Genomic DNA, 21,934 nt, shown 5'->3' on the forward strand with positions numbered 1-21,934 from the left:
TGAACCTGGGCCTCTCCCAGGCCCTAGTCCAACACTCTAACCACTGCACAATGCTGCCTCTTATTTCGCACGGTGCTTTCTTTCCCTGCACCCTTGGTACTTTTTTTTATTATTAACCATCCTCTTCTGGTTTTTTGTATATTAACTTTTCCTGCTTATTTTATTGTACCTTAATATTGTATTCTCTAAATTAAATGCTTCCTGTATTCTTTTTGTTGATAGTATGTGCTTAGTCAAATCCTGCTAGTGAGTCTGTTTCTTTACAATGTTTCTGTAGATACAACATAAATGGTTCCCAATCTTTTATAAAGTCTGTATTGTCTATGTCTCTTAATCTTTCAGTTCGTTTTGCCATTTCAGCATAATCCACCAGTTTTTCTTGCCATTCTTCTTTAGTTGGCATCTTGTCACTTTTCCATCTTTGAGCTAGCAGCATCCTAGCCGCGGTTGTAGCATACATAAAAAGTTTATTCTTCTCTTTTGGCAAGTCTTGACCTATAATGCCTAATAAAAAAAACGCTTCTGGACTTTTAGCAAAGGTTACCTTAAACATTCTTTTCATTTCGTTACAAATCATTTCCCAGTAATTCTTAATTATTTTGCATTCCCACCACATATGAAAAAAGTGCCGTCTTTTTCTTTACACTTCCAACATCACCCTCGGTACTTTTAAGACTCTCGGTTTGCCCATCCTTCCCACCCTACTGGCCTCCTGTTTTCCTTTGTTTCCAGGGTTGCTAGATCGGATTTCCTGCTGGCTGGTTCCACAGCAGCATCGTGATGACATTAGTGAAGAAGAAAACATCTCGCAAGCAGGTGGAGCAGTATCAAAGGTGAGAGCCCTATCCGAATTCTCCCTCGGGGGACAAACCAGTGTCTGCTCTGTGCTGCTTTGGCCTGTGGGGAAGGGCTCACGTAAGAATTCCCACGGTTCATTGGTAGAGAATCTGCCTTGCATTCCCAAAAGAATGCGAAATAATTTGGGGGATTATAGGGACAGAACTACCTAAATTGTATAGAAATTTATTTATGTGTGCTACTACAGTAGCAAGAATGCTGCTCGCCCCAAAATGGAAAGAAGCAGAAGTCCCAGCAAAGGAAGAATGGATACAAAAACTTATGGAATATGCAGAAATGGCAAAACTTACCGGAAGAATAAGAAATCAAGATAACAAACTTTTTAATAAAGGAATGGAAATGGTTTATTGAATGTTTACAGATAAATTGCAAACAGATAAAAACATTGGCAGGATTATTGTAATAACGTGCAGTTTCATAAGTTTATATTTAAAGCAGATAATTAAATGAGCAAATTAAATGAATTTGGCGATGCAGAAGGTATTAAAAAATAAATTTGAGGAAGAACAGAAAGAGGGGGAAGGAAGTCAAATTAATGAAATGTATAAATTTGAAAAATATAAATAAAAACTTTTGTTTTTAAAAAAATCTGCCTTGCACACAGAAAGTCGTGGGTTCGATTCCCCAGGCTCTTCCTGAAAATTTGGAGAACTGCTGCCAATCATTGTAGACAATACAGTGGTACCTCGGTTTGCGACCACAAATGGTTCCGGGGAGCTAGTCGCTCCCCGAGTTTGTCGCTCCCCGAGGCACACTTCTGCGCATGCGCGCGAAGTGCCGATAGAGCGCTTCTGCGCATTGCTTCTGCTCATGCGTGCGCTGCGCAGATCGCTTCTGTGCATCCGAGCGCCACAGAACCCGGATGTAAACACTTCCAGGACCGCGGTGGTCGGAAACCGAAGTGGTCGCTCCCCGAGGGGGTCGCAAACCGAGGTACCACTGTGCTAATCCCAATGCGCCAATGGTCTGACTTGGTATAAGGCAACTGGGAAGGCAGAGCTTAGTCGGTAGAGAGTGCAGGACTCTCAGTCTCAGGGTTGTGGGTTCGAGTCTCATGTTGGGCAAAAGATTCCTGCAATGCAAGCGGTTGGACTTAGATGACCCTGTGGACGTTTTATGGGATGCATGTCTGCAGTTTGGTTGTTTTCTGAATTTCTTTCTTTGATCTGCTCCACTCTCCTCCCCAAAATGCACCTCCCTCCCTGGCCAGTACTGAGGTTATAAATATTGGGCATTTGGAAGCAGATTGGCTGGATAAAATAAAAATAAATAAAAAGTGTCCAGTCCAAAAATACGGTTCAAAAGCATTACAGTCGTACTGTACTTTGGATCTCAAACGCCTTGACTCCTGAACAAATTGGCTCCCGAATTATAGAAACCTAGAACAATTTTTGGAAGCCGAACGTCCGGCACAGCTTCCGATTGGCTGCAGAAACTTCCTGCAGCCAATCAGAAGCCGTGCTTTGGTTTCCGAACGTTTTGGAAGTTGAACAGACTTCCGGAACGGATTCCGTTCGACTTCCGAGGTACGACTGTACTTTAGAACTTAACTCCAAAACAAAGTTGCATTCAGGCAGATGCATAATATTGTGTGCTGATCCCAGCACAGGTAAAATGTCTTAGAATTATTAATATCTTCCGTCCAGAACTAGAAACCAAAGCAACCTCCATTAGCCTGAGGCTGTTTTCCTGGAGAGAGAATCAGTTCATCCTTTGTCTTTTGTGGCTTCAGAACTAAGAACTAACTAACACATCCAAAATGGGGACCTACACACAGATTAACATATGCATAGGCCTGTAGTTGTATGCTTTTAATGAGATCTAAACTAAACACCTCCTGACAGAGCCATGAGATGCTGTCTCACTTAATCATTAACTGTTAGGCTCTCTGCACCTGTAGTTTAGCTCAATGGAAGTTTCCCTGCCATTTGTACAGACGCATTTTCCATTTCAATGTATAATTAAACAATAACAACCAGGGGGTCCCTTTTGGCCTGAAAGACCATTCCCCTCTCCCAATCACACCCAGCAGCTGACATGACTTGTGATGTCATTTGACAGGCGAGCTGGCAGACTTAGATCCTGTCTTGCCTGTTCCAATCAGGGAACTTGGGTGCATAGCCAAATGGGGCAGGATTTAATCTCCACTCATCAGTCGGTGAGCGGGGGTTAAATCCTGCTTAGTTCAGCAGGATTGGGTCAGGAAAAGGGTCTCAATGGAAACCCCTGCTAAAATGGAGGAAAACACCCTCCTTGCAAGGCGCTTTGAAGCCCCAACTTGGGGACTTCAAAGCACCTTGCACCTGTGATGTCAGGTGATTGACAGCCCTGCCCACCAGTAAACTCTGGCCTGTGGAGCCAAAAAGGTCCTCCACCCGTGTAGAAAGTGGACTGGCAGCTCCCAATTCCCCCCCCCCCTGCCTGTTCTTCTAAACAGTCATTATGTTGTGCTTTGCAGATACGTGACCCAAGCAGAGCAAGAGTCCATGGACGGAAATCTGGAAGAATCCCTCAAACTTTACAGCCAGGCTGATGAAATCCAGCCCGGCGAAAGTCTGAAGGGGTGCATCAAAAACCTGGAGGAGAAGTTGGTGACCCTGAATTTGGATCAGGAGTCAGATGAATATGTGGACGTCTGCCGGAGTGGGCTCCTGTTGTACAAGGAGATACACGACAAGCTGTTTGAGCATCAGAAGGAAGGCGTCGCCTTTTTGTACAGTCTCTTCCGAGATGGAAGGAAAGGTGGCATTCTGGCCGATGATATGGGTTTGGGGAAGACCATCCAGATCATCGCCTTTCTTTCAGGGATGTTCGATGCGGACCTGGTCAGGCACATCTTACTTATCATGCCAATTACCTTGGTTAACAACTGGGTGCAAGAGTTTGTCAAGTGGGCCCCGGGAATCCGGGTGAAGGTTTTCCACGGCACTAGCCGGAAGGAACGGCGCCAAAACCTGGAACGGGTGCAGAGCAGAAAGGGGGTCCTTCTTACCTCCTACCAGATGATCTTGGCCAACTGGGAACAGCTCTCCACTTTGGACCAGCAGGAGTTCGTCTGGGACTACATCATCTTGGACGAAGCGCACAAGATTAAATCGCCGTCGGCTAAAACCACCAAGTCGGTGTATGGCATCCCCGCCAAAAACCGCGTCCTCCTTACAGGGACGCCAGTGCAGAACAACCTCCGAGAGCTGTGGGCTCTCTTTGATTTTGCTTGCCAGGGGGCACTGCTGGGCACAGCCAAAACCTTCCGGATGGAGTATGAAAATCCCATCACCAAGGCCCGGGAGAAGGACGCAACTCCCGGAGAAAAAGCTCTAGGCCTTAAGATCTCCGAGAACCTGATGACCATCATTCAGCCATATTTCTTGCGGCGAAGTAAAGGCACGTTACAGAGTCTGAGCTCAGAACGAGAAAGCGCCTCGCCTGGAAAGGATCACAGCACTGCTGTTCTAGAGATGCCATCTCTCCCGAGGAAAAACGACTTCATTGTGTGGGTTTACCTAGCGCCCATGCAAGAAGACATCTATAGGAACTTCCTTGACTTGGATCATATCAAGGAACTGCTAATGACGACGCGTTCCCCGTTGGCTGAGTTGACCGTCTTGAAGAAACTCTGCGATCACCCCAGGCTTCTGTCTGCTCAAGCTTGCATCCAGCTCGGCTTGGAGGTCTCGGGCTACTCTGAGCAAGAGGAAGGCGAAGCTGAGGCCATTTCCGACATGACCCGCGAAATCAAACACGTGCCCAGTCAGGTTCTGATCGAGGAGTCCGGCAAGTTGAGGTTCCTCTTGGCGCTGCTGGAGAATCTGCGGGAAGAAGGGCACCAAACTCTCGTGTTCTCCCAGTCGAGGAAAATGCTCGATATCATAGAGTGTATCTTGACTCACCGGCGTTTTAAGGTGATGCGTATCGACGGGACGGTGACTTGTTTAGCGGAGCGGGAGAAGAGGATTGGCGCATTTCAGAACGACAAAGGCTATTCGGTCTTCCTCTTGACCACGCAGGTGGGGGGCGTTGGGCTCACCTTAACTGCCGCTTCCCGCGTGGTGATATTTGATCCCAGCTGGAACCCTGCCACGGACGCACAAGCCGTCGACCGGGCTTACAGGATCGGGCAGAAGGAGAACGTTGTGATCTACAGGCTCATCACCTGCGGGACGGTGGAGGAGAGGATCTACCGGCGCCAGGTCTTCAAGGACTCGCTCATACGGCAGGGCACGGGCGATAAGAAGAACCCCTACAGGTATTTCACCAAGCAGGAGCTGAGGGAGCTCTTCACGCTGGAAGATACCAGGAGCTCGGTGACGCAGCTGCAGCTCCAGTCTTTGCACGCCAACCAAAGGAATTCGGACCTGCAACTGGACGAGCACATTGCGTATCTCCACTCTTTGCACATGTTCGGCATATCGGATCACGACCTGATGTACTCGCGTGAAACGGCTCACGAGGAGCAACCGGAAGACGAGGAGGCCCATCAGTACATTGAGCACAGGGTCCAGAAAGCCCAAGAACTGGTGCAGCTGGAGTCTCAGCTCGTAGACGCGAAACAGCAGAAACGCCCATAAAGATGTCTTCAGTGTAATTGAAGGCCTTCCCTAGGTCTTTATTGCAACGTTTGTCTTACCGGGAAGGCCGGCTGCCGTAGGACTTTGGCGATTGCCGGAGCTGAGCTAGAGACTTCCATTTTTCTGCCCCTCCAGAGACCTCTCTCTCTGTATAAACCAACTTGCTTTCTACTTCACTCATTTCTGGTTGGCCTGTTTCAGGAAGGGGCAGCTAAAGACGGAGGTTCCCCCCGGTGATTTTTGGTGGTGCCAAATTTCCACAGCTCACCTTCTCTCAATAATTCATTTGGCCCCCCTGTTGGTTTTCCAGTAAACTTCATTGGGTGTTATTGGGGCGTTATTAGAAACCAGCGTTGACACAGAAGAATGGAGGATGAGAATATATTCTCGGTTCAAGGCTGCAATTCTCCTTTTAAAAGAACAAGTAGACTTCGGTGGGGGGAATGGCAGGCAGCCGAACAATCTTCTTAGCTCAACAAGTGACTGGATATAATCATTTGGAGTTACCTTTCTCCAGCTAGGGGTTAGGGGAAATGAAACGAGCCCCAAGAAAGTGAAACAACTGGCTCTTTGAGGTTCTTCCTATTTGTCTTCTGAGCACTTGTTAAAAATAATTACTTGCATAAACTTAGTTGCATCTTTAACTGTCTTTTCTACTAGTAAAGTTTTTCAAATTAAAAAGCCAATATGGGAGTTGAGAGCATTATTTAGGGCTATTGGAAGAGGGGGCTGGGTTGTTTTAGGGGGCAATCTTCATAATGATTGAAGTGTAGGTGGGTTCCCACGAAGCAAGAGACAGCGATAACAGCAAGAACCTTTATTGAATTAACAGAACTGGACAACAGGGGCAAAGCAACTGCTTATGTATATTTCTGAAGGCCGGGGCCACGCCCACTCCCAATGTGATTGGCTGTCTAAACTTCCAAGCTGCGAATCATGACTCAGAGTTCAAGGGCCAACGGCAGAGGCCCAGATCCTGAAATGTTCTGTGATTGGATATCATGTATTCAGAACATGGGCTCAGAATCCTTAGTCCAGACTCAAGCTCAGGCAAACACAGACCACTGAATACATAACAATGATTAATCTCTTAATGCCAGCATAGGCTTCTAAGGAGACCTGGGGGGGGGGGGAATCACATTTGGCAAACAATGTGCCCCTTTGGTTTCAGCTGGTACACGGGTAAAAGTAGTAAAGGTAAAGGGACCCCTGACCATTATGTCCAGTCGTGACCGGCTCTGGGGTTGCGGCGCTCATCATAGCTGCCAAGTCTCCCGTATTCCCCGGGAAACCCCCATTTTTCCAGCTGTCCCCAGCTGAAAAAAACAGATTTTTTTGTTTCCCCCCCAGTTTATTCTGGCACGGCGGCCATTTTGGAACTGGGCGGAGCATGCTCAAAACGACTTTTGATGCTGCTTTGCCCAGTTCCAAAATGGCTGCAGCGTGACTTCTGGTGTGGCGGCCATTTTGGAACAGGGCAGAGCAGCATCAAAAGTAGCTTCTGAGCATGCTCTGCCCAGTTCCAAAATGGCGGCAGCACTACTTCCGGTCTGCTACTTCCGGTCCAGTCCCTTATTTCTCAGGCCGGAACTTGGCAGCTATGGCACTCATCTCACATTATTGACTGAAGGATCCGGTGTACAGCTTCCAAGTCATGTGGCCAGCATGACTAAGCCGCTTCTGGCGAACCAGAGCAGCACATGGAAACGTCGTTTACCTTCCCGCTGTAGCGGTCCCTATTTATCTACTTGCACTTTGATGTGCTTTCGAACTGCTAGGTTGGCAGGAGCTGGGACCAAGCAACGGGAGCTCACTCCGTCGCAGGGATTTGAACCGTCGACCTTCTGATCAGCAAGCCCTAGGCTCTGTGGTTTAACCCACAGCGCCACCTGGGTCCCTGGTACATGGGTAGACGAGTTTCACAGCCCTCTAGCAGGTATGGTGGCTCATTTACTGGAAGTAATGTACGTAGCATTAAGACTAGAAGTGTGCACTCGATTTTGACCAAACAGTCTCCTGATGTGTATTTTCTCCAAGTGGCTAAGTTGGCTGATATGGTAGCCCTCTTCAAATATCTGAAGGGCTCTCATGTGGAAGGTGGAGCAAGCTTGTCTTCTGCTGCTCTGGAGGGCAGGACCCAAACCGGTGGATTCAAAATACAAGAAAGGAGATACTAACTAAGCATTGGCAATAACTCTCTGACGTTAAGAGCTGTTCAACAGTGCAAAAGGTGCTGGACTCTCCTTCACTGGAGGTTTTTAAGCAGAGGCTGGATGGCCATCTGTCGGGGACACTTTAGCTGTGATTCCTGCACTGCCGGGGGTTGGACTAGAGGACCTTTGGGGATCCCTTCCAACTCTGCCGTTACAGTGGTGTACCTTGGTTCTCAAACGCCTTGGTACTCAAACCCTGCAAACCCGGAAGTAAGTGTTCCAGTTTGCGAACTTTTTTCAGAAGCCGAATGTGCTCCGTTTTGAGTGTTGCGCTTCCAATGTGAGTGCCACACTTCCGTTTTGAGTGTTACGCTGAGGTCTGTCTCTTTTTGCTATTTATTTCGCATTTCTTGTTTTTGTGGCTCTTTTTGTTTTGTTTTTGTGACTGTGCGGAACCCAGTTCAGCTCCCGATTGTGTGACTGCAGTACATTGTTTATTGTTTTCATTTTATGGATCAGTGGTCTCGTTAGATAGTAAAATTCATGTTCAATTGCTGTTTTAGGGGTTGCTTTTAAAAGTCTGGCACGGATTAATCCATTTTGCATTACTTTCTACGGGAAAGCACGCCTTGGTTTTGGAACGCTTTGGTTTTGGAACGGACTTCCGGAACGGATTAAGTTTGAGAACCAAGGTACCACTGTATATGACCATGGAGCAGAACTTGGCCTGGGGTCCTACTTAGGAGTAAACCCCGCTGAATCCTGTCTGTTTTTCTTCTGAGTGGACAAGCGAATTACAGAAGGGAAGGGTTGAAAATGCCCTGAGAAGGGTGGAAAATTCCCTTTGTGCATTTCCCCCCTGAGTGCAGCCCTTTTTTTTACCATTCGCTCTGAAATGACGCCAGTTTTTCTTTCTCTCTGTTTTTTCCCCAGCCAGGCTTGGGCTGGGCCTTGTGTTTTTTCTGACCTCCTCACCTGCCCTTTACGCCGGCCTGAAATGCTTTTTTATAAATAATTTGCGGACCCCATGCCTGCCTTTCTGAGATATTTTCATCCCATTTATTAGAGTTTCCTGGCGTGCTCCCGGGCCATTGTTCTCTGCTGCTGGCCAAGGAAAGCAAAATGTGGCTGGCCCGGGGATGGAATCCTGTTATCACAAGAGCCCACGCCAGCAAGAGTTGCCTCCGGCAATGCGGCTGGCTGCAAAGAGGGGAGCAGGGAAACCAGGGAAGAGGGTCTCGCCTGGGTCCCAAGGGAAGGTTGGGAACACCTCCCCCAGCCCAGATAAAACGCAGGCCCTTGACTTTTGCAGGGTTTTGTCGCCGTTTGGAATAGATGCTTCAAGTGCAGGGCAGAAATCAATGGTTAAGGCTTCTTTAAGGAATAAAGGGGCTAAAAGTTTGTTACTCCTGGCAAACAAAGCCATTCTGAATACTGTAATAATAATAATAATAATAATAATAATAATAATAATAATAATAATAATAATAATAATAATATATTTATACCCCGCCCATGTGGCTGGGTCTCCCCAGCCACTCTGGGCGGCTTCCAACAGAAGAATAAAACACAACAATCTATTAAACATTAAAAGCCTCCCTGAACAGGGCTGCCTTCAGATGTCTTCTAAAAGTCTGGTAGTTGTTTTCCTCTTTGACATCTGTTGGGAGGGCGTTCCACAGGGCAGGCGCCACCACCGAGAAGGCCCTCTGCCTGGTTCCCTGCAACTTGGCTTCTCACAATGAGGGAACCACCAGAAGGCCCTCGGTGCTGGACCTCAGTGTCCGGGCAGAATGATGGAGGTGGAGACGCTCCTTCAGGTATACTGGACCGAGGCCATTTAGGGCTTTAAAGGTCAGCACCAACACTTTGAACTGTGCTTGGAAATGTACTGGGAGCCAATGTAGATCTTTCAAGACCGGTGTTATGTGGTCTCGGCGGCCGCTCCCAGTCACCAGTCTAGCTGCCGCATTCTGGATTAGTTGTAGTTTCCGAGTCACCTTCAAGGGTAGCCCCACGTAGAGCGCATTGCAGTAGTCCAAGCGGGAGATAACTAGAGCATGCACCACTCTGGCTAAGCAGTCTGCAGGTAGGAAGGGTCTCAGTCTGCGTACCAGATGGAGCTGATAAACAGCTGCCCTGGACACAGAATTGACCTGCGCCTCCATGGACATCTGTGAGTCCAAAATGACTCCCAGGCTGCGCACCTGGTCTTTCAGGGGCACAGTTACCCCAGTCAGGACCAGGGAGTCCTCCACACCTGCCTGCCTCCTGTCCCCCCAAAACAGTACTTCTGTCTTGTCAGGATTCAACCTCAATCTGTTAGCCGCCATCCATCCTCCAACCGCCTCCAGGCACTCACACAGGACCTTCACTGCCTTCACTGGTTCTGATTTGAAAGAGAGGTAGAGCTGGGTATCATCCGCATACTGATGAACACCCAGCCCAAACCCCCTGATGATCTCTCCAGCGGCTGCATGTAGATGTTAAAAAGCTTCTATGTGGCCATCAGGCAGTCCTGAGCTTAACAAAAGAACAGAACAGCAGGAGGAGGAGGAGGAAGGAAGGAAGTTCTGTAAAGCCTGAGAGAAACAAGGCTGTTACGAGGGAATCAGTAAGGATAAGTTGCCTTTCTGTCTGTCGCCCCAGTTCAGGTAAATTATTGCAAGCCTTGTTGCTTTAGTAGCAACAGGCCAGTCCTCTCCTCTGACTTAGGGATGGCGAGAAATTCGCTCCGGTTTGTGCTTTTACCTGATGTCCGTTTCCCAGAACAAGCAAACCACAGCAATCCTTCAAAATTTGCATGGCTCCAAATTGTGCGGCACAGTTCAGTGTATATTGGGGGAAGGCTTGCATAAAATTTCCGCTTGTTTGCGACTGGGGTTGCAGCTAGTGTTGCCATATTCCAAAAAGTAAAAAACCACGACATCCCGAACATAGCCGAGCTTTTTCTGGAAACCCAAATAAAGTCCTATTTTGTTTCCCAAACGCAATCCGTTCCGGAAGTTCATTCGACTTCCAAAGATGTTCGAAAACCAAGGCACAGCTTTCGAATGGCTGCAGGAGCTCCCTGCACTCAATCGGAAGCCACAGAAGCAACGTCAGACATTCGGGTTCCGAAGAACGTTAAAAAACCTGAACTTACTTCCAGGTTTTGGGCGTTCGGGAGCCAAAACGTACTACTACCAAGGCGTTTGAGAACCAAGGTACGACTGTAATTGTTGAGCATTTTAAAGGAAAACCCTGAAATTGTTGAGCTGCTTTTACAATAACGTCAAATGAATGCAATTTTTCGATTGACTTGCCTAAGATCCAGGACAAAGTGCCGCGTTTCGGAAGTCCCCCCGCCCCCGGACGTCAATTCCATCTTTGAAATGTATGGCAGCCCTAGTTCCGGCACAGGTGAATTATGGAGTCATGGAATCACACAATGGTAGAGTTGGCAGGGACCCCAGGGGTCATCTAGTCCAACCCCCTGCAGTGCAGGAATCACAATAAATTATCGGTGTCCCTCTGGGTGGGGGGGGCAGGCTGGGGGGTGACAGGAGCCGCAGTGCAGCAGGTTGGGAACACCTGATTTGGACAGGTAGTGATTTGCCGAAGATTGCTAGGTGGAATTTGTGGTTAAGTATGGCTTTGAACCTGTGGCTTTTAATCTCGGGAACGCCAATAGTGTGGGGTGCGGTTGTAGCTTTTCCTACAACTCACGCAAGTTTCCCTGTTCCTGAGAGTGTGCAGGCTGCTTTTTTCTTTTTCGGTATCGCCCCGAAAAACACCTGGGAAACTGACGAATACCAAATCGGACCACGGGTCCATCCAGGTCAGTATTGCCCACTCTGACTGGCAGCTCCTCTCCAGGATTCCAGACAGGAGCTTCTCCCAGATCTACCTGGACACCGAGGCTGGGACTTCCTTCATGCCAAACAAATGCTGTCCCACTGAGCTGCACCACTGCGATCGAAAGCCAATTTTCCGTACTGTGCCTTCCTGAGCACGCGGTTTGGAGGAAATGGTGAATGTTGAATCTCTCGGAGTGAGATTCTAAAAAATTGCTGGGTGTGGCTTTGTGATACAACTGCAGGAAAAGTACTAATGTAGGCGTCTCTCGAGAGAACAGTCCCAACGAGGCAGGAGGGCACCTGGGGAAAGTGTGCTATTGTTACGACTGCAAGTTGGAACTGCAATAAAATGTTGCAGTAGAGAGTATACCTATGGATCACTATGCCCCTCCATTCCACTCCAGTCTCCCCTCTTCCCAGGTTTCCCAACCACTCAGCATTCAGTCGGTATCCTATGGGCACTGAGGACCACCAGTCTTCATTAATCTGAGTTTCTGGGGGTGTTTTTCTTTTCTTAAATAATTTTTTATTAAAGGTAAAGGGGTAAAGGGGCCCCTGACCATCAGGTCCAGTCGTGTCCGACTCTGGGGTTGCGGCGCTCATCTCGCTCTATAGGCCGAGGGAGCCGGCGTTTGTCCGCAGACAGCTTCCGGGTCATGTGGCCAGCATGACAAAGCTGCTTCTGGCGAACCAGAGCAGCGCACGGAAACACCGTTTACCTTCCTTTACATAAAAGTTATACACCATAAACATGACATTTTCACACATGGAAAAAAAAGGGTTCTTCTGAACCTTGAGACATCCTTCCTTCCCTCCAGGGGTTCCAAATCTAAATTTTATTCCTGGATGTTTTACTGTAACTTAGCTGTTATATAATCATAGTATCCAAAACCCATGTTAAGTTACAAGTGTCATCGTATTCCTGCCAATGATTTCAGCTGTTTACAGTGATCTCTCCAGTATGCTAGAAAGTTATTTCAGTCCCTTAAAAATACTTGGTCTTCCTGGTTTCGGATCTTTCCCGCCAGTCTCTCCATTTCTGCATATTCCATCCTTCTGGGGGTGTTTTTCAAGGTGTGTCTCCCTAAAGATTCTTCAAACTGCTGCAAAATTTGAGGTTCCCTCCGACAAACCAGGAATGGAGGAGAATTTTAAAGCATTTTTGCACCTTCCTGTTTTGCCTCGGGCGACAAAATGGGCCGGGCCGCTCCTGGGCCAGAGTGATGCAAAGGCAGAATCACTTCCTGTACCTTTAATATCCAAGTACAGGAGCTGGTTGCCAAAATGGGTGCGAGTTTCCGTTCGCCTTGCATGGCCAAACCGTATCGGCTCAGTACCTACAGATCCTCCTTCCAATTAAAGATACACGAAACCCTCCTTTCCCTTTCACATTTGTGGTTGTTTTAGAGACAAGGCGTCAGCTATGAGGAGGAGCATACCCTCCAACATTTCTCTGAAGGAAATAGGGACAGCCTAATGGGATGCGGGTGCCGCTGTGGTCTAAACCACAGAGCCTAGGGCTTACCGATCAGAAGGTCAGTGGTTCGAATCCCGCGACAGGGTGAGCTCCCGTTGCTCGGTCCCTTTTCCTGCCAAGCTAGCAGTTCGAAAGCACATCAAAGTGCGAGTAGATAAATAGGTACCACTCTGGCAGGAAGGTAAACGGTGTTTCTGTGCGCTGCTCTGGTTCGCCAGAAGTGGCTTGGTCATGCTGGCCACATGACCCGGAAGCTATACGCCAGCTCCCTTGGCCAGTAAAGCGAGATGAGCGTCGCAACCCCAGAGTCGTCCGTGACTGGACCTAATGGTCAGGGGTCCCTATACCTTTACCATTATTCAATAATAATAATAATAATACCTCACCCATCTGACTGGTTGCCCCAGACACTCCAACATATAAAAAACATAATAAAACATTAAACATTAAAATAAAAAATTCCCTATATTGGGCTGACTTCAGATGGTTCAGGGGTCAGATAACTCCATACCCTCCAACATTCCTCCAGTGAACACAGGGACGTGCTAAGGAAAAGATGGCAAACCTAGACAGCATCTTAAAAAGCAGAGACATCACCTTGCCGTCAAAGGTCTGTATAGTTAAAGCTATGGTTTCCCCAGTAGTGATGTATGGAAGTGAGCGCTGGACCATAAAGAAGGCTGATCGCCGAAGAATTGATGCTTTTGAATTATGGTGCTGGAGGAGACTCTTGAGAGTCCCATGGACTGCAAGAAGATCAAACCTATCCATTCTGAAGGAAATCAGCCCTGAGTGCTCACTGGAAGGGCAGATCCTGAAGCTGAGGCTCCAATACTTTGGCCACCTCATGAGAAGAGAAGACTCCCTGGAAAAGACCCTGGTGTTGGGAAAGATTGAGGGCACTAGGAGAAGGGGACGATAGAGGACGAGATGGTTGGACAGGGTTCTCGAAGCTACGAACATGAGTTTGACCAAATTGCGGGAGGCAGTGGAAGACAGGAGTGCCTGGCGTGCTCTGGTCCATGGGGTCACAAAGAGTCGGACACGACTGAATGACTAAACAACAACAACAACAACAACACAAGGAAAAGAGGGACTTTCTGGGATCAAATCAGAAACCCGGACAGCTTCTTTTCTGTCTGCATCTGAGCTCATCCCCACCATCACATCCCCACCCTTATGGAAGCTTTCTTCAAAGCGAGACCCGTCTCTCGTTAATATCATTACACGCTTGCTACGTGCTGTTTGCCCGTGCTTTGCTGGCCCTAAAGTACTTAGAGGGTCTCCCAGGCCCTGGTAATGAGTTCCAAATGGTGGAGCTGGTAGAGGGGGGGGGGGAACAGCATCCTTGATTCAGAACAGGCGCAATTTGGGAAGGCGAATGCCATGTGGCTTCCACCCCAGCGAAGCAGCGTCGAAAAACAACCAGCTTGCTCTCTTTAGAAAAAACACAACAAAATACTGATTGGGGTCTCTTTAGCTTCCTGGAAACTGCAGTTTTATTTTGTTTAAGCTCCGGGCATTTCTGGCTTCTGCCTTTGTAGGTAGACATGTCAGAACGGCAGGTATATAATTATGCACAAGTGAGCTGCCAAATGCTCAGGCTTCACAACGAGCCAGGAAGTCCCTTGTCCTTTGACGGCGATCCTACATTGTTGCATGGGGAAAAGCCCCTCTGAAATATACTCGGAGTCGAGAGTGAATTTCATGCTCTTTATTCAGCTCATATTCATCAAGGAGAAGAAGAGAAGACGAATGGCTCTTTTCCCAAAACCATCTGCTTATATACATTATTTACACAATGGGCCTTGCGTGATTGGCTACTTCAGGGCTACACCTGTGGGCCAATTATATTGTGGATTGACTTCTGCCTGCAGCCTGATTGGCTGCTCCTACAGGCCAATCAGGTAGCAGATTCACTTCTGCCAGCCGCCTGATTGGCTGCTCCAGCAGGCCAATCAGGTTGCGGATTCACTTCCACCTGGAGTTGGATTGGGTAGCTCCCGCTGATTCTGAATCCTATTGTTCTAGGATTCAGCTCAGTACATAACACCCCTCCCCTCTAAGTTCCAGTCCTGCCCGGGAAGTTGCATTCGTAGTCCCCAAGGTCTGCTGGCCGCCTCCGTGTGCGTTGTGGCCTGGGGTGTTCCTTGGTCAGGGGTTCTGGTTCTGGCTCGTGTTCCGAGGCTGCTGGCTGTGCCGGGGCTGTCTGGTCTGGCGCCACTGAACCACTAGGTTGTGACTCTGGTTCCGGTGTCCTTCCAGCCTCGGGGCGCCCCTCTGTGCCTACTGCTTCTGCTTCCCCTGCCCACCCCTCTCGCTCTACAGGCCTCACTGCCCTGCTGTCCCCTTGGGACCCCTCTGTCCCGCTCTCCTCCCGGGTTCCTCCTGGGAATCGTCGCCGTAGCTGGTCGCAGTGGCGGCGCCAACATTGCCCCCCTTCCGTTAGTACCTCGTACGACACGGGACCGGTCACCTTGGTGACTGTGGCGGGTACCCATGCTGGGCCTGCCCCAAAATTCTTTGCATACACTGGGTCCTGGGCCACAAATGTCCGGGGGTTCCTGCCTTTCCCCACCACTACCTCATCCTGAGCTCTGTCGGGGTGAAGTCGGTCCAGTCTAGTTGCAAGGCGCCGGCCCATGAGTAGTTCAGCTGGGCTCCGGCCCGTCGTTGTGCTTGGGGTGCTGTGCTGTGCTAGAAGAAATGCGGCAAGGCGGTATTCCCAGTCCCCTTGTGTTATGCGGCGGAGGCTGTCCTTGGTGGTCCGCACCATGCGCTCCGCTTGGCCATTGGTGGCAGGGTGGAATGGTGCTGAGCGGATGTGGCGGATGGCGTTCTGCGCTGTGAAGGTCTGGAACTCCTCTGACGTGAATGCGGTTCCATTGTCCGAGACGAGGGTGTCAGGGAGCCCGTGGGTTGCAAACAGCTTACGTAGTACCCGGATAGCTGCCGCCGTAGAAGTGGACGGTACCAGTGCGACCTCCAGCCATTTGGTGTAGGAATCCACCACTATGAAGAATGTTTTTCCCTGGAAGGGGCCAGCGAAGTCCACGTGCAAGCGTGACCATGGATGTCGGGCGGACTCCCAGGGCTGGACTGGGGCCCTTGGGGGATCCGGGCGGGATTCTTGGCAGGTCTGGCAGTGTTGGACCCAGGCCTCTATCTCTCTGTCAATCCCCGGCCACCACACATAACTCCTGGCAAGGGCCTTCATCCTCACTACCCCTGGGTGTGTCTCGTGTAGGGCTGTGAGGACCCTTTTGCGGAGGGGCTGGGGAACAACAACCCTGCTTCCCCATAACAGGCACCCCTTGTGGGCCGACAGTTCATGTTTGCGGTTTGTGTAGCCAGCGAATTCTGGCCCGGGGCTGCTGCTGGGCCATCCTCGCCACACCCAGTCCAGGACCCGGGAGATGACCCTATCTTTTGTGGAATGGTGCGCAACTTCTTGTGCCTGAATGGGTCGGTCGGGAAGCAGCTCCAGGGTCATAACCTCTTGCGCAGGCGCTGGGTCGGGGCCTGTTTCTGGTAGTGGTAGCCTGCTGAGTGCGTCTGCGTGGCCCATCGCCTTCCCAGGGCGGTGGATTAGTGCATACTGGTAGCCGGCAAGGAAAATTGACCACCTGAGGACACGTGGAGACAACACTTGGGGGGTCTGCTTCTCGGGGGCAAACAGGCCAAGCAACGGCTTGTGGTCAGTCACTATGGTAAAGGGCCGCCCGTACAAGAAATCATGGAATTTTTTTACGCCCTTCACGATTGCCAGACCCTCCTTGTCAATCTGTGAGTAGTTTCGTTCGGCTGCAGCAAGCGTCTGGGAGAAGTATGCCACCGGCACCTCTCTTCCATCCGGGAGTTGGTGTCCCAGGACAGCGCCGATGCCATAGGGAGAGGCGTCGCATGCCAGCACCACTGGCAGCCTCTCGTCGAAGTGTGCCAAGACCGAGTTCGAGACGAGCAAGTCCTTGACTGCCTGGAATGCGGCCCTTTGTCGCTGGCCCCACACCCAAGGGGCCCTTTTATCTAGGAGTCTGTGTAGTGGCTCCGCTACCGCTGCCTTATGGGGAAGGAAGGCATGGTAAAAGTTCAATAGTCCCAAGAATGACTGAAGTTCGGGCTTGCTCTTGGGCGCTGGGGCCTCACAAATGGCCCGTACCTTGTCACCGGTTGGATGGACCCCTTCTGCGTCCACCTTAAATCCCAGAAAGTCCACCTGCGGCACTCCCAGTAAACACTTTTCCCGCTTCACCTTGAGGCCCGCCGTCTGGAAACGGTGCAGGACGGAGCGGAGGCGGTCCTCAAATTCCTCTGGTGTGGGCCCGGCGATCAGTACATCATCGAAGAAGGGGGTGACGCCAGGAATCCCTTTAAGGAGAGAGTCCATTAGATTCTGGAATATGCCTGGTGCCACGCTAACGCCAAATTGCAGCCGCTTTACTCTGAATGCCCCTCTGTGCGTCACAATCGTCTGAGCCTCTGCTGTGGCTTCGTCCACAGGCAACTGTTGATACGCTTGGGCCAAGTCCAGTTTGCCAAAGATTTTTGACCCAGCCAGGGTGGCGAGGACATGGCTGACCACTGGCACTGGGTATGCATGGGCCGTGAGAGCCTTGTTTATGGTGCATTTGTAGTCTGCACAGATGCGGACCGAACCGTTAGGCTTGACGGGTGTGACAATTGGAGTTTCCCAGGGGGCGTTGGGCACCGGCTCCAGCACTCCTTGCTCCACGAGCCGGTCCAATTCCTCGTCTATGCGGGGTTTCAGGGCGAACGGGACCCGGCGGGCCTTGTGCCTGATGGGTCGTACAGCGGGGTCTAGCTGTAGGGCAATGGGGGGTCCTGTATATCGTCCCAATGCCCCATCGAAAACCCCTGGAAACTCTTTGCATATGGCGTCCACGTCCACTTGTAAGCTAGTGCGGTTCACCCCGGTAACGGCTAGCCCCAGAGGTCCAAACCATGCCAGTCCCAGTAAGCTAACGTAGGGGCCCTTAACTACCAGCAAGTCCAATTGTTGCTTTCGCCCTCGATATTGCACCCTGAAGGTCCCCACCCCCATTGTAGGGACCTTACGTTTCTGGAAGTCCCGGAGGGTGAATGGGGCCGGCCTTAGTTTGGGACCCCCATTAGGGCACAGTTCCCTTAATGTTCGGGCCGAGATTATGGATAGAGTTGAACCCGTGTCCAGCTCCATGCGGCATGGGGCTCCCTCTATCTGTACCTCTATATAAATTTTCTCTGTGCTGGGATGGGGCAACTGGAATACCTGGTAGTCCGTGATCTCCGTCGAGTTGCCTTGGTGCATGGTGCCGTGTGACCTGGGGCTCCTGGGTCGGTCATCTGATGCTTGTCGACGGGTGAGTCGAGCCCGACACACCCGGGCGATGTGTCCCAATTTTCTGCACTGCCTGCACTCTGCGTTGCGGAAACGACAGGTCCTCCTCTCGTGGTTCTCCCCGCAGCTTGCACAGTTCCCTCCTTCTCGTCGAGGCTGCTGTGGTGTGTGTGCTGCTTGAGTGCGCCGCTGTACTCGGTGTACTTCCTCCCTGTCAGATTCGGATTCGTCGGTGAGGTCTTCGTGGTAGACCCTCGGTTGGGATGGCGGGGCCGGTCGTGCCTCTTGCGTTGACCTCTCGGCGGCTTCAGTTGCCAGGGCTTCCTCCAGAGCAATCTGGAACGTGAGGTCTTTTTTGGCGTAGAGGCGTCGTTGCAACATCTCGTCCCTCAGGCCACCGACGAGGCGGTCACGAAGCATGTTCTCCAACTCTGAGAAGTTGCATAACCGGGCGGCTTGGCGGAGGGAGGTCACAAACCCAGTTATGGTTTCCCCCGGGGCTTGCCGCTTTGCGTAGAAGGCATTTCGGCAAGCTACCACCGAGGGCTGTGGTGAAAAGTGCTCCTTCAGCCGTTCCATTATTGTTTTGTAAGAGACGGTAGCGACATCTCTAGGTGCAAGGAGAGCCCGGGCGATTTCAAACGTCTCCTCTCCACAGACGCTGAAGAATGTCGCCCTCTTCATGGCATCGTTGGAGACTTCTTTCGCTTGCAGGAGGAAGTTGAAACGGGCGGCGTACCCTTCCCAGTCTCCTGATGCTGGTTTGAATGGCAAGAAGCTGCTGTCAGTTGCCATTCTGGGTTCCTTGGGTCCTGGAGCTGAAGCCTGGATGCACGGTGCAATGCAGCGGTGCAGCAGGTGGCGGTGCTGCGGTGCAGTGCGTGGTGGCGGTCAGCTCATCAGGATCCCACCTTCGTCGCCAGTGAAATATACTCGGAGTCGAGAGTGAATTTCATGCTCTTTATTCAGCTCATATTCATCAAGGAGAAGAAGAGAAGACGAATGGCTCTTTTCCCAAAACCATCTGCTTATATACATTATTTACACAATGGGCCTTGCGTGATTGGCTACTTCAGGGCTACACCTGTGGGCCAATTATATTGTGGATTGACTTCTGCCTGCAGCCTGATTGGCTGCTCCTACAGGCCAATCAGGTAGCAGATTCACTTCTGCCAGCCGCCTGATTGGCTGCTCCAGCAGGCCAATCAGGTTGCGGATTCACTTCCACCTGGAGTTGGATTGGGTAGCTCCCGCTGATTCTGAATCCTATTGTTCTAGGATTCAGCTCAGTACATAACACCCTCTGTGCTGCGTGGTTTACAATATCTGCCTGTTTGTGCTTATCCACTGTCTGAATCTAGCGATAACAACTAGAGAGGCGTCTGCGTCAAGGAGAACTCCACCGTGGCTTCCAAATGAACCAGGAAGTTCAGGCTCCTCAGACCAGGGGACCTCTCTCTTTTCTTAGAATCATAGAGTTGGAAGGGAGCCAAGGGTCATCTAGTCCAACCCTCTGCAATGCAGGAGGCGCCATGCCTTGAGCAGCTGCAGGACTCGCAGAAATCAATCGCTGATTTGCTTCCATTCCTGGCTGATAACAGTAAGGAGGGAGTAAAGGTGGTGGTATTTGGATCCAGAGTTTCACGTTAGTAAATCGTGAGAGTCTTAAGCTCTGGTCTGTGGGTTCAAACCCCGTGTTGGGCAAAAGATTCCTGCATTGCAAGGAGGTTGGACTAGATGACTCTCATGGCCCCTTCCATCTCTACATATCTATAATTCTATGACTACCATTTGCAGGAGGCTTGTTTTTTTAGGGGGAGATGGAACGTACCCATTAAGTATTTCTTTAAGTAATTCTCATTACCTGTCAGGAGTTCTTGCGACTACTCTAGAGTAACGACGCTCCGCACGCTTGTCTTTAAGCAGCTTTTTATTAGTGCAGGCTATTTACAGTGAGCTGGGTATGTACAACATGTCTGCTCAGTCCGATGCAGAATCCAGCACTGAACCGCCCCTTGACTTCTTCCAGCATAAGAGTCTCGGGACAGCAAACCTCCTTCCCCGCCTTCTCCTGCGTAATTCCGGAACCGGAGGAAAGGGTCTACGCTCCATGTTTTCCTTCTCCCCTCTTTCCCCCCTCTCTCTTCCTCCCTCCTGTGTGGCAGGGGCTCTCCCGAGCCACGGCCCTCTCTCCCCACTTCCTGACTGCTTTCCTCAGCGTCCTCGCTGCCATTGCTGCTTGGGGAGGAACTGCTTCTGATGATAGGGAGAGGTTCTCTATACTCTTTTCCCCTTACATTACCCATTTGGCTCCAGTTGCTGATTGGCTGCTGGAAGAGCCTGGATGCTCATTTTATAAAAACTGCCCCATCAGGAGGCCATTCTCAGTCTTCTTGACCACTCACTTTATGGTTTATATAGGTAACACTTAAACTCCCATCATAGCCCATCCACATAGCACCAGTTCATAGGTCTCGGCAGCCAGTTTCCTGGACTCTATAATCACATTAATGCAGCTAGGAAAGAATAACAAACAGAAACAGCAGGCTGCTGGGCTGTGGGTCAGCCTTCCCTGCCCCACCCTCACACACACCCCCAATCTAAAAATAAAAATGTGGGGAGTAAAATCCCATTGGCTTTGATCCTCAGGCTGCCAGCATCTCTAGAAAGGAAGGTCTTTAGGAACACCATTTTCTTTACGTAACTTTCATCATATGCTGAATCCTGGAATGGTCGAGTTGGAAGGGATCCCACGGGTCATCTAGTCCAACCCCCTGCAAGGCAGGAATCGCAACCAAAGGATAACCAGAGGATCCCTCTTTGACATGGTTTCCCATGCTCAACTATGCTCAGTGATGTTTATCAGTGGGCGAAGAGGTACTCCACCCAGCAGTTGAGCAAGCCGCTCTGCAAAGCCAAAGTTGGGGCAAGTGGGGAGGGAGAGGGAATTGGGGCAAGCTGCAGCGGGATAGGTGAGGGCCTGGGTGAGGTGTAGGCGAATGGAGCATGCTGGAGCAGAGCTCTCCATGTGTGTTCATTCATTGAGGACCTACCCTATTCACTTGGCTGCAATTTGGGACTCAGGTGGCGCTGTGGGTTAAACCATAGAGCCTAGGGCTTGCCGATCAGAAGGTCGGCAGTTCGAATCCCCACGACAGGGTGAGCTCCCGTTGCTCGGTCCCTGTTCCTGCCAACCTAGCAGTTCGAAAGCACGTCAAAGTGCAAGTAGATGAATAGGTACTGCTACAGCGGGAAGGTAAACGGCGTTTTCATGCGCTGCTCTGGTTCGCCAGAATCATGCTGTCCACATGACCTGGAAGCTGTACGCTGACTCCCTCGGCCAATAAAGTGAGTTGAGTGCCGCAACCCCAGAGTCGGTCACGACTGGACCTAATGGTCAGGGGTCCCTTTACCTTTACCTAATTTGTTTTTAATGGTTTTTAATGTTGTCTTATCACTTGCCACCCCAGTCTCCAAGTGGCAAAAGATTCCAGTGCTTGCAGGAGCTTCTCCAGGGCCCTGTTTACAGTGGTACCTTGGTTCTCAAACGTAATCCGTTCCAGAAGTCCAAAACCAAAGCGTTCCAAAACCAAGGTGCGCTTTCCCATAGAAAGTCATGCAATTAATCTGTCCCAGACTTCTAAAACAGAAATTTAACATGGATTTTACTATCTAATGAGACCATCGATCCATGAAATGAA

At 50.3% G+C, this 21,934-nt stretch overlaps 1 protein-coding gene across 1 annotated transcript; it reads left to right on the forward strand.

Annotated features, from left to right (window-relative positions):
* Positions 1 to 530: 530 nt before the first annotated feature.
* Positions 531 to 6,056, forward strand: LOC118091533 (DNA excision repair protein ERCC-6-like). The gene is made up of 2 exons (XM_060279440.1): positions 531 to 833; positions 3,317 to 6,056. The coding sequence occupies exons 1-2, from the start codon at positions 781 to 783 to the stop codon at positions 5,424 to 5,426; spliced, it is 2,163 nt and encodes a 720-aa protein (XP_060135423.1). The 5' UTR covers positions 531 to 780; the 3' UTR covers positions 5,427 to 6,056.
* The last annotated feature ends 15,878 nt before the right edge of the window (positions 6,057 to 21,934 follow it).

Source organism: Zootoca vivipara, chromosome 10 (assembly GCF_963506605.1).
Source record: "Zootoca vivipara chromosome 10, rZooViv1.1, whole genome shotgun sequence".
Lineage (NCBI taxonomy): Eukaryota > Metazoa > Chordata > Lepidosauria > Squamata > Lacertidae > Zootoca > Zootoca vivipara.